Source organism: Cupressus sempervirens, chromosome 11 (genome assembly GCF_028749045.1).
Source record: "Cupressus sempervirens isolate cs-2001-9-10 chromosome 11, ASM2874904v1, whole genome shotgun sequence".
Lineage (NCBI taxonomy): Eukaryota > Viridiplantae > Streptophyta > Pinopsida > Cupressales > Cupressaceae > Cupressus > Cupressus sempervirens.
The window spans coordinates 588,305,303-588,317,197 of NC_143128.1; the positions used below are offsets into that span (position 1 = coordinate 588,305,303).

Genomic DNA, 11,895 nt, shown 5'->3' on the forward strand with positions numbered 1-11,895 from the left:
AATAATGAAATTAATATTAAAGTTCATTCACAAAAATTGTTAAATAATTAATCACTATCAATTTCTAATTAATATCTAATATATGATAATTACTCTTAGATAAATCCCTTTATATTTATATTAATCACATTAACTAAACTTCACTACTTTTAAATAAATCAAATAAATAAAACAAAAAAACCAATTTATTAAAAATGATTATTATTAAATAAATCCACTTATTAAAAATGATACTTAGTAAATAAATCAATTTATTAAAAATTATACTTATTTAATAATTCAATTTATTAAAGTGATACTTATTAAATATCAAATTTAAAAAAAGAATAAAACAATGTAACTTTACTTTTTCTTAAACTTACCTCCTTTATTTGGACCAGTAATCTAATAATAATGGGAAGGGGGGTTACGTGGTCCCCTCCCCATACTATTTAATATGGTTGGGTGGACTTTTCTTTAAAAAGAAGGCTGCCTTTTTTTTTTTTTTCCAAAATAACGATTTATGATATCAGGTACGCACGATTTAAGATACGTTTTTTTTTTTCTTTTTTTTTAATTTATGATTATTGTATGACTTTTCTTCTTTTCTATTCATGAATATTTTTTTTAATATATATTTTTTATTTTATTTCTTATTCTTGTTAAATAGATAATATATATATAATTTATTTTTAGTTCTTTCTACAGGTACAAGTCTGATAATTTTCCAACAAGCGTAGATTTTGTTATTATTATTTTCTTACATAGAGTTGTACAATAAATATGTACATAAATGTATAGATACATATATAAATAATGCATCTAAGTTGTAAATTAAATCTATGTAAATTTTACAATCAAACCTCAAACGATCTATACTATGCGAACTTAAATCTTTTTCATAATTTAATATCTTTTCACTTCTTAATTTATTTTTGAACATTTAATTTGATAAATATTTATTAACTTAAATAACAATAATATTTAGCATTTATTTAAAAATGAACTCTAAACATATTATTATTAAATTAAATAAATATTATCACGTTCTAAATTTAATCTTATAACTTTTGTCTTCGAATTTCATTCTTTTTATTTAATTAAATTCTCAATTAATTAAATATAATTAAATATTAAAATTTCATAATAATTTTTCATTAAATTAAATCATTAATTTAATCCTTTGATTAGACTTAATTAACAGAAAATTCATCAAAGACTCACAAAACAACATACGCACAAAATACTCACGGGTTTAAAAAGGGTAGATAGTCTGTTACGAGTCCTCCTTGCAAGACAAGTATTTTAGGCTATTGGCTAGGATTGGACTTGATCATTATCTTCCCATTCTCACCATTTGAGTATTTGTAATAGGGCACGCTCATCCTGGCAATTCAGGGAAGTCGATGCCCGGTACCTACATCCTGCATAAAAGACAAGCATGTACATGTATATAATTATATCTAAACTAAACAGGCAATGGCAAGGAGTGGTTCATCGTGTAAATCCCGACTAGCAGGTGACTACTACTTCCTCCCTTAACCACATCAAACACGTCAAACAAAAAGATAAAACAATCACGTGCACCATACACATGCAAGTATGGGGTAAGTATCATAAAAATCACAAGTCTAATATCCAATGCGTACATGTAATAATGCATCTCTATCAATACAACATAATCATCATTAAAGACATCTCGTTAACATTGTTACGAAAGAAACCACATTTACTACTTAGGAATCATCAAGACATCATTATCAACACGTGAAATGAAATCAACTAAGCAATTATAGCAGATATATCACTAATCCAAGTCATGAAATAATATCATAATATAGTAAATCTAGTATCTCTAAAACTAATCAATGCATAAAATCAGCTTAAATAATTTGACAATGATAACAGAAATGCGATCTAGGGGTAGGCACTACATCATGATCTAGTCTTTATTTAAGGTAATCCTATTGTATGGAATTCAAAACTAGGTCTCTCCTGAAGTGAGATTTTAGCTAGATATGTTGAATCTTTTGACTATAAACTTAACTCTTTTTAGTTTGTTCTTACTTATGAGATCTTATGGTTCCTTTGGAAAGTAAGAAATGAAGAGGTCTTTTAGTAGAAAAATAGAGGGCTTACTGGGTTTTCTTGTAAACTCACACATTTCTTCATTATGTCTCAGGTGTCACTTTCTCTAGAAATCTCTATGGTTCAATTTATGATGCTGGTTCGAGTTGGTATATTGCTTATCCATAAAGATGAGGTCAAGTCCTTCTAGTATCTTGATCAGTTCAAAGATATGATGGACTTGAATGATATTAGGCAAATTGAAAGAATGATGGAGGATTTGCACATTTCCACAAGTACTCAGTAATCTACTCTGGTTATCAATGCTAGTAATGAGAATAAGTTGAATAATGATTATGTTTTAGCAGGATGGAGTGATGTACTGTTTGATTTAGCTTTCCTACAAGCACTAGATTCTAATGATGGATGGGGCCTGACCACAAATGAATAACATGTTTTCAAACTGATAATCTGCCATACATTTTTTTGATAGCATTATAAATTTTATATCTCTTTAGCTACATTCCCAAGTTGATTAAATGGGTTTACTATTTGTAAGTAATGTCTAGTGGTGATCCTAGACTTTAAAGTATTTTTCTCTGAAAGTTACTATATACTGAACAATTTCAGCTAAGCTTATTGTAATCAGTTTTTATTCTAATAATAATGGAATATTTTTTATTACCATCCAAGTTTGAAAATATTGACAGTGAACTATTTGTTCATTAATGTTTGGTCTCCATGGAAAACAATTTATAGTGTAGCCCTTGAAAAAGCATAAATGAGCCAATATAATTTCATCCCTAATTTGTACACTTTTAAAGTATAAATATACTAAGCATGGAGATATCGAAAGAATACTTACTTGTTCCCAGCTAAAAGTTTCAAGTCATTCCCCTAGGGTTTTCAAATATTTGGGCCCATTCCAGAAAACATAGATGCCAAAAGTTTCCCATTTGTGCCATCGATCCTTACTAATTTTTTTTATATTAATGATGGTGTTCCTGTAGTTATTTTGTTGTCAATCTTGAGAATAGGACTTTACTCTATTATATGTATTATCAACTTCTTTGTAGTCAGAATTTACCCTATTTTTAGGCCTGTCTTCAACAGACATACATAAATTTGCTATATCCTCTTTGTCTTCTTTTTGTAATTTAGCTCTCCTGTAGTAAGTTTTTTTTTGTGATCCCCGATCTCCTTTTGCAATCCCCTTGGGGCTACATTAAAAATCTTGGGGCTCTTAACAGATTTTGGAGATAATCTATGGGGAGGAATGTAAGCTTTTCTACAACCATGATCTCTATGAGATAGGAGAGAAAGGTTTAAATTTGGCTGGCAATTAAAAGGCTCCTTGCTAGAATTTGAACTAAAACCTCCTAATAGAATGTTATTGAGCTCATAGATGAATTTAGGTTGCAATTTACTAGGATAAGGGTTTCTAAGAGTTTCTACATTATTAAAAACCTTAGAATTTTCCTAGAGGTTTGCTGGTGAGGTGGAGGGCTTACCAAATACTTTAGCAAGATTCTGAGGTTAAGACAACTAGCTTTGATCAAGGTTCATCCTATCTCTCAAGGCGTACTTTGTTTTTGTGAAATGGGATTCCTGCTTCTTTTTGCAATTTTTGGCTAGATCTTCTAATGTACTAAGGGATTTAGTTTATGCTTTCCTACCGTGATTTGAGGTCCTATTTGTGAGATTTGGTAAAGTCTCTACTTTTTTGGTTTTTTCATTGCGAACGATGTGCTAGCCTTCTCCCGACCCACTATATTATTATAAAGAAAAGTGTTTGTGTTCTCTAATAGATTCACCCAAAGAATAGAAATACTTAAATCTTACTCAAACATCTTGTTCAAGTTATCTAATTTTGTTTTCAAATGTAAAGGGGTCTCCCAAGGATCATAAATTTATGAATTAGATGAAACTTCTTCTCAATTGCATTAAAAGACATTTTTTGGTCTACCCAACTACATAGTATTCAAATTTAGAATAAGCAACTTTTGTATCATATAATTATCTTATTAAATGTCTCTTTCCAATAGTTAGTTAGCCTTCTTATAAATTGTACTTACATACATATATTGTAATGGCCACAACTATTCTCCACCAAAAGTCAAAAAAATAAAATATTCAAATATTCAAAAATATACTTTTTTTCAATTTTTTTGCTATTTTCTCCCTCAAATTGTAATCTTAGTATATTATTTATTAAAAAAAAAGATCCACTCATCAAAAAAAAAATTGCTATTTTCAATTACAAAACATACAAATCATGAATAACAAATGGTGAAAATTTGGAAAATATCTTTTTCATTTTTAAATTTTAATTAAAGATACATTTTGTCTAGAGAATAGCCACTGCCTCCTAAAGATAGCTCTAATTTTTTTTGGATTGTTTATGTGACAACTGTTTGAATTATGATAGGATCCTACTTTATTGCATTGTAATATTCATATATAATCTTTACACTATTTTATAAAGAAAAAATACTTTTGTTAAAGCTGTACGAACACTAACATATTGGCAACAATAAAATCGAATGTTTTGCCTTATATTTACCTCAAAATATAGGGAGATAGTTTTCCTCGACAGATCTAATGAAACCCTAAACAAAACAGAGATTTAGAACAATGGGGCGACAGAAATTGTAAAGGAAAAGCAGTTGTGAAGGTCCTGAAAACTTGGTAAGAGATAAGTTGACCTGGATAAGCTATCCAATCCTCTAATTCAGGCACCATCAATGCTGACTCTCCGGTCTTATCTTCTCCCTATTTCTGTGGATTTAATAAATAAACCCTGGCCCATAACCTCCTCAACCACGCTCCTCACCGATGTATTATGAATTGGAAAAATATTATATTCTTCTGTCAATCAACATTAGCTTTGTCATACACGCACAGAATCCTCCAAATGTTTTATATTCGAACCTGTTGAATTTCCCTTCGGCAGATCCGTTAAAGCATACTAAGAACTGGAGTGCAGCAGATCCATTTGGATACGAAGAAAACTGGAGCGTGGCGGATCCGTTGTAGCGTTCATGTGTAGAAAGAGGACTCAAGATTCTGCCATTTTCTACGTTTTTTTCAAGTTTCGATTCTTCGGGTGATTTATTTCCGGTAAATTTATGGCACGGCCGTGCACCTTCGAGGCTTGCAAGAATATAATCCAGCGCAGCGCTCATGAGTAGGAGGACTCACGATTCAGCTATTTTCTACGTTTTCTTCAAGTTTCGATTGCTCTCGGGATTTATTTTCCCCTTTTCCTGTAAATTCATGGCACGGCTGTGCATCTCCAAGGCTTGCAAGGGCATAAACCGGCAAATCGTTCATGTGTAGAAAGAGGACTCAGGATTCAGCCATTTTCTACTTTTTTTTCAAGTTTCGATTGCTCTCGTGATTTATTTTCCCCTTTTCCTGTAAATTCATGGCACGGCTGTGCATCTCCAAGGCTTGCAAGGGCATAAACCGGCGCATCGTTCATAAGTAGAAAGATTGACTCGGGATTCAGCCATTTTCTACTTTTTTTTCAAGTTTCGATTTTTCTCGCGATTTATTTTCCCCTTTACTACAAATTCATGGCACGCCTGTGCATCTCCGAGGCTTGCGAGAGCGTATTCCAGAGAAGAAAATTCTTGGAGAGTAATATGACATCGCACAAGCAAGGGTTTCTTTTCTTTAGATCGAGCAATTCTGGGAACAATATTTTAATCGTGCTCTTTGCTTTGCTGTGCGCTCTCTTGTTCGCCTTCTTCTTTAATTCTGTTGTCCGATGTCTCCTGCACTGGGCGCGGTGTCGCAGGGTCGAATCCCCGCAGGAATCGACCGCAGCGATGAATGGTGCAGAAATGAGAAGAAAATTTGTGGTAGATATTCCCAGTTTGGTCTTTGGCCCCGCGGGTTCGAATCCCCTGGGGTTGGGAACCGATTGTCCCATTTGCTTGGGAGGATTTACAGCAGGAGACAGAGTGAGGCTGCTGCCAAAATGTAACCACGGATTTCATGTTCTGTGCATTGACACGTGGCTGCTTACGCGGCCTTCTTGTCCTACGTGTCGGTCGTCATTGTTGGAATACGCTGTCTAATGAATCGCCTGCGTGCCACCTCGTCTGCTTATAACTCATGTTTAATAGCAATGGATCATAGCGTGTGGGATCTATTGAGTGGCATAGATTCAAATCTTCTTCGGAAAGTCAGATTATGAGAAATGGTAGAAATGTATTCTCGTCATCCTTCTTTTTAACGTTTGTATAGATGACATTTACTTTTCTATATTTTGAAAAAAAAAAAATTGATGTATGAATATAATTGTTCATAATATTTTGTATATTTGTTCTTATTATATCTATTATTGTTTAAATTCCGTATTCTATTTTTGTATGTATTTTTTCAAGTGTAAGATCAATCTTTTAGTCACAAAAGTTATGCTCAAATTTATAAAAGCAAATATTAAAATTGGTTTATTTTTTCTCATACACTAGTCATTATGAGGTAAAGTAATACATGTTCAAGTCAATTGATAGAGTATTCAAAGAATATTTTGTATAATAACATTTTAAATTAGTTCAAAAAGTTATCCTTGTAAATTATTAGGTGTATAGTAGGCTCTTGCCTAATCTATATTTTAAATATTGAAGATGTGGAGTAGTATATTTTAAGAAAAACGCTTTGATGTATGGATATAATTGTTCATAATTGCATATATTTTCATATAGTTGTTCATTTTGTATATTTGTTCTTACAAATCATATGTTTATTATAATCAATCATATATATTTATTTAAATTTAGTATTCTATTCTCTTGCATCATTTTTTCATGTGCAAGGTCAATCTTTAAATTGCAAAAGTCATGCTCAAATTTATAACAACAAAAATCAAAGTTGGCTTACTCTTGCTCATTCGCTAATCATTATGAGGTAATGAAACACATGTTTGGGTCAATTATCAACACATTTATTATAGAGTATTCAAGGAAATTTGTGTATAATAATATTTTTAACTAGTTTAGAAAAAAGAATAAAGATATGCATAGTGAGAAATGTCTAAACAACAAACTAAAAAGCATGGGTTACTAAGGGTACACACATTTTTTTACCATTTTCTAGAACAAGGAAACATCAAATAAATCAACATGAGAGTAGTGGGATTAGATTTGTTAAACAAAGAAAAGGTCCACTAATATGGAAGTAATGTAGATAAGCACAAACTTGATCTAAACAAAGTACAAATCTTGCATGAATCCTAACATGAAACATTGACTTGGATTTCCTATTTCAAATCCTGATATAATCTACCATTCTAGAAACATGGTAGAGTTTTTCATATTTTATCTTGGAGCTAACTCTCATTAAAATATGGATCCATGTTCCTAGTGGTCAACTCTTGGATGAGAATTCCTATGAAGTTCTAGGTGTGTGTCTCAAAATATCTATGAGACAACTTATTGCAACTTGATAGAGCGATATAGAACCAAGATAACATTGTATTTTTATTTAGTTTTTCATTATGTATATGGAACATAGCCTTCAGAAAGTTTATAATTGTTATCTATATTACTACATATTTTAATTACATGAATTCTGATTCAATTATAATATGTGGTAACATTATAGATAACATAATAAAGTTCCCACATAATGCCTATCAGCTTAATTATATCTATTATAATTAAACATCTATTATTATTTAAAGTTAGTATTCTATTCTCTTGCATGATTTTTTCATGTGTAAGGTCAATCTTTTAATTGCAAAAGTTATGCTCAAATTTATAAAAATAAAAATAAAAATTGGCTTTCTCTTGCTCATTCACCAGTCATTATGAGGTAATGAAACACATGCTTGGGTTAATTATCGCCACATTCATCATAGAGTACTTAAGGAATAATTTGTATAATAATATTTTAAATTAGTTCAAAAAAATAATTAGACATGAATAGTCATAAATGTCTAAACAACAAACTAAAAAACATGGGTTACTAAGGGTACACACAATTTCTTTATAAAATAAATTTCCTTGTATATTATGAGGTTTAGTTGGTTGGATAGTAATAGGTTTCATAATCATCCAAGGAGCATTTATACAACTGAATCTTGTCGTCTTTGATCATTGATGCAATCATAAAGTCACTTTCTTGGAAGTTGATGTGGCGAACTAACCCTTACCAATATGGAAATCCTCCCAAGTATTTATAAATACTACCATTGTCTAGATCAGGGAAACTATCAAATTGATCAACAAATCTAAGAGAAAAGACATCAGAGTAGTAGGATTAAATTTATTAAACAAGGAATAAATCTAATGATACATATGAAAATGATCTAGAGAAGTAAAAACTCAATTTAAACAAAGTCCAAATCTTGCATCAATCCTTTAACATGAAATGTAGACTTGGATTTCCTATTTCGATTCCTAACATAGCCTAGCATTCTTGAAACATGGTAGAGTTATTCATATGTTAGCCTAGAGCTAACTCTCATTAAAATATGGGTCTATGTTTGTGTTAGCCTCAATTGATAATGCTATTAATGTTTGTGAAAGAGTCATATCAGTTGTTATGTTGTCATTGATGTCAAGCCTTAGTTGGTTAGACATTATGCTAATTCAATAGAGTGTCAAGTCATTTGATTGATGAAGAGAACTTTAAGAAAGTATAATGATGATGTAAGTGTTGATAAGTGTATGGTATTCAATGGGCACTTAAATGAGTTAGACTCTAACAGTATAATATTAGTTTGATCTTTTTACATGATTTGATTAAGTTTTGAGATCATGTATAAACAAGACAATTTGGTCAGTGAATGAAGAATTATAGTATTAGTTGAGCTATTACAATTTCCACTTAACACCTGATGAAGAAATGAAGAAAGTTTAGTGTTAATCAAGCAATTTTAATGTTAACTGAGCCTAGTGTTAACCATGCAAGATGTAATGTTAACCAAACATGAAAAGGAAGAAAATATTTAATCTAAGGCTGACATTTGATGAAAATAAAGTTTACTTGAGAAGTTTTGAAGATAAGGAGATAGTTTTTTATGAGATCAATGAATGGAGAAATTCAAAGAAGATCTGATGAAGGAGATTTAATAATTGGAAATGGAGCATAAAGCTTAAGGCGGAGGTATATTTCCCAAGTGGATTGATTCAATGAACATGAACTTGATGAAGATCTAATGATTGTGACTAAGGGGAAAAACCTAGAAGATTCTAGAGGAATGACAAAAAAAATCTATTTAAAGGATGAACACAATGTTTATTATTTTTGGTTGTATTGTTTCTGATTGTACTAAGATTATTGATGATGTTGATGTTGAAGAAGTTGAAGAAGTGATAAACAAGAGGAGAAACAAGCAAATGTGCATTGTGAAGATCAAGCAAGGGATGGGCTAAGATGATGTGGGAAGTGTGTGAATCAACCAAAAAGGGATCAAAAGTGGAAAGAAGAAAGAGATTGAGAAATATAGAGATTTGAGGAAGCAAGGTAGTGTTAAAACCTAATAGATCATTTCACTGTACTCTCTAACTATTATAGTAGAAAAATCTCTTGACCGAGTGGACCTAACAATCTTTTGAGATCCTATATGGTGTCATTCTATTGAATGTGTTGTGAATCCTTTAGTGCAACCCACTCTTTATAAATTTTCAAGGAGTGAACAAGGTCTAGATGATCTTTGGTGAAAGTCACATTAACAATGTGTGTGTAACCTTTAACAAGGTTGGCTCCTAACAAAGCTCACTTTAGAAGAGTGAAATTTTTGGGTTGTCAATTCCCAGGTGGTTTTTCCCTTTATAGGGTTTCCATGTTATTTACTTGTGTCAATTTGTGTCAATTTTTATTATGTTGCAAATTGATTTCATGTTTATTTTTTTACTGTTGCAACTCGGTCTAAGCTGGAAGATAACTCTAATACTCGATATATAAAGTTGATGGTGTATTGCAAAGTTTATATCAATTTGTAATATGATGTTACTTCTAGTAACTGAGCTAATGATCTAAAATATTAAAGTGTTTGAGTTGGTTAAAAGTGTTTTTAAGGCCTGTAGGATAAATGGTTATAATTGATTCACCCCCCCTCTTAATTATCTAATAGTTTGATACTAGTGGTCAACTCTTATATGAGAATTTATATGAAGTTTTAGGTGTGTAACTAGTAAGATCTAGGTGACAACTTATTGCAACATTATAGAGAAATATAGAACAAAAATAATGTTGTATTTATATTTAGTTATTCATTACATATATTTAACACACCCTTGAGAAAGCTTATTATTGTTATCTACCTTACTGCATATTTTGATTACATGAATTTTGATTCAATTACTAATTGGCCCATGTTATAGATGTATGTATGCATAAATTACATAGATTCATGTCATGAACACCAACTATTGGGAGGTTGTTGAACCATCTTCAATATAAGTGTAACTATTTCATTGTTTAGCTCATCAACTTTGAAACTTGTGGACCTACACCAACTATTATCATGTTCCCAATGATATGGTATTGATGGGGAGGATCTATACAATGTCCTAGCTCACCTACTAGAACTCACCTAGGCTTCTTTGCTAGCCTTTTAGGGTCCTTTACTCCACCCTATCCCAAGGGAAACTCCTTACTATCTCCCTTCACCTCTGATCCTACTTTGAAACTCACGTGTGCTCTCATTGCTCCAAATCTCCCATCCAACCACCTAGAGCACACTCCTTAATAGGATGGCTTCCTAATCTTATTTTGGTCCCATTTAATAGTTCTTGGGGTCACCAAGTAGATTGGGCTCCTGTGTTTCCACTCATTTTGTTTGTTACCTAATTGGAAGGGCTACTAGGACTAGTGTCCAATTAGGTCTTGAAAATTGGTTTTAGGCTTATAAGTTCACAAAATCCTTAATGGTGTTCCAAATAAACTTAGGATATGAGTACCCTTTTGGATTACCTCAAAGATTTTGTTGGTTTTTAACCCATAGACCATCTATACAACTATTTCCCAAATTTGAGGTTGACTACAGTAAGGAGGGTTTGCTTTTTCACCCCACTAATGAATTCAATACAACTACTCCTTTGGCTCAAATAACCTTCACTCAATGATCCTATCTTCCATGAACTTAGATTGCATCAAACAATCCATCCAAGGCTCTTCCCAAGCACTGATCTGTTGATCATAAGGCCTAGCCAAATATACAAACTCAACTAGGGCTCCTAGGAAAAATAGAAAACTTGTTCGAATCACCACAAAAATGCATATATACATAGTTTACAGAGTCCATTACTTGATTCCAAATTTCCATCAAGGTTCCACCATTGGAACTCAAGTTATGGTTGCATCTTTGTTGACTACCTTGTTCAGGCCAGCAACCTAGCAATTCCAAAACAATTTACAAAATAGTAATAAAACTTGTCACACAATCTCCTACTCACTATGAAAGAAACTATATTCAAATATCTACAAAACCATGTGAAAATAGAAACTCTCTCAATCCATTAATGGTGTGGATGATGGGCTGAAACTAAAAATTGTCACAATTTGCTCTTAATTGCTATTCACTTCAAAACAACAACCTCTACAATGAATTTTCCAACCCTTGGCACTGGCTTAAATTTGACTTTTGTAGACTCCTTCCACATGTGTTTGTTGGAAATGTAGATGGAGTAACTAAGAGGGGGGGTGAATCAGTTAGCACAAAAACATTTCTCATAGATCCTTTAGATGTCTAATAAAACTAATTACTACTATAACTCGGTAACCATACTAAAAAATGTTGTAACTCGATAAGTGTAGAGTATGTTTAGCTTTAGCAGATCTAACATCAATAGTTATGCATTGCAAACATGAGAGAAAAGAAATGAACACATG

The 11,895-nt window shown here is 31.7% G+C and overlaps 1 protein-coding gene across 1 annotated transcript; it reads left to right on the forward strand.

Annotated features, from left to right (window-relative positions):
* Positions 1–4,628: 4,628 nt before the first annotated feature.
* Positions 4,629–6,373, forward strand: LOC149531034 (RING-H2 finger protein ATL78-like). The gene has a single exon (XM_089810486.1). It carries the CDS (start codon positions 5,625–5,627, stop codon positions 6,129–6,131), a length of 507 nt encoding a protein of 168 aa, XP_089666612.1. The 5' UTR covers positions 4,629–5,624; the 3' UTR covers positions 6,132–6,373.
* Positions 6,374–11,895: the final 5,522 nt, after the last annotated feature.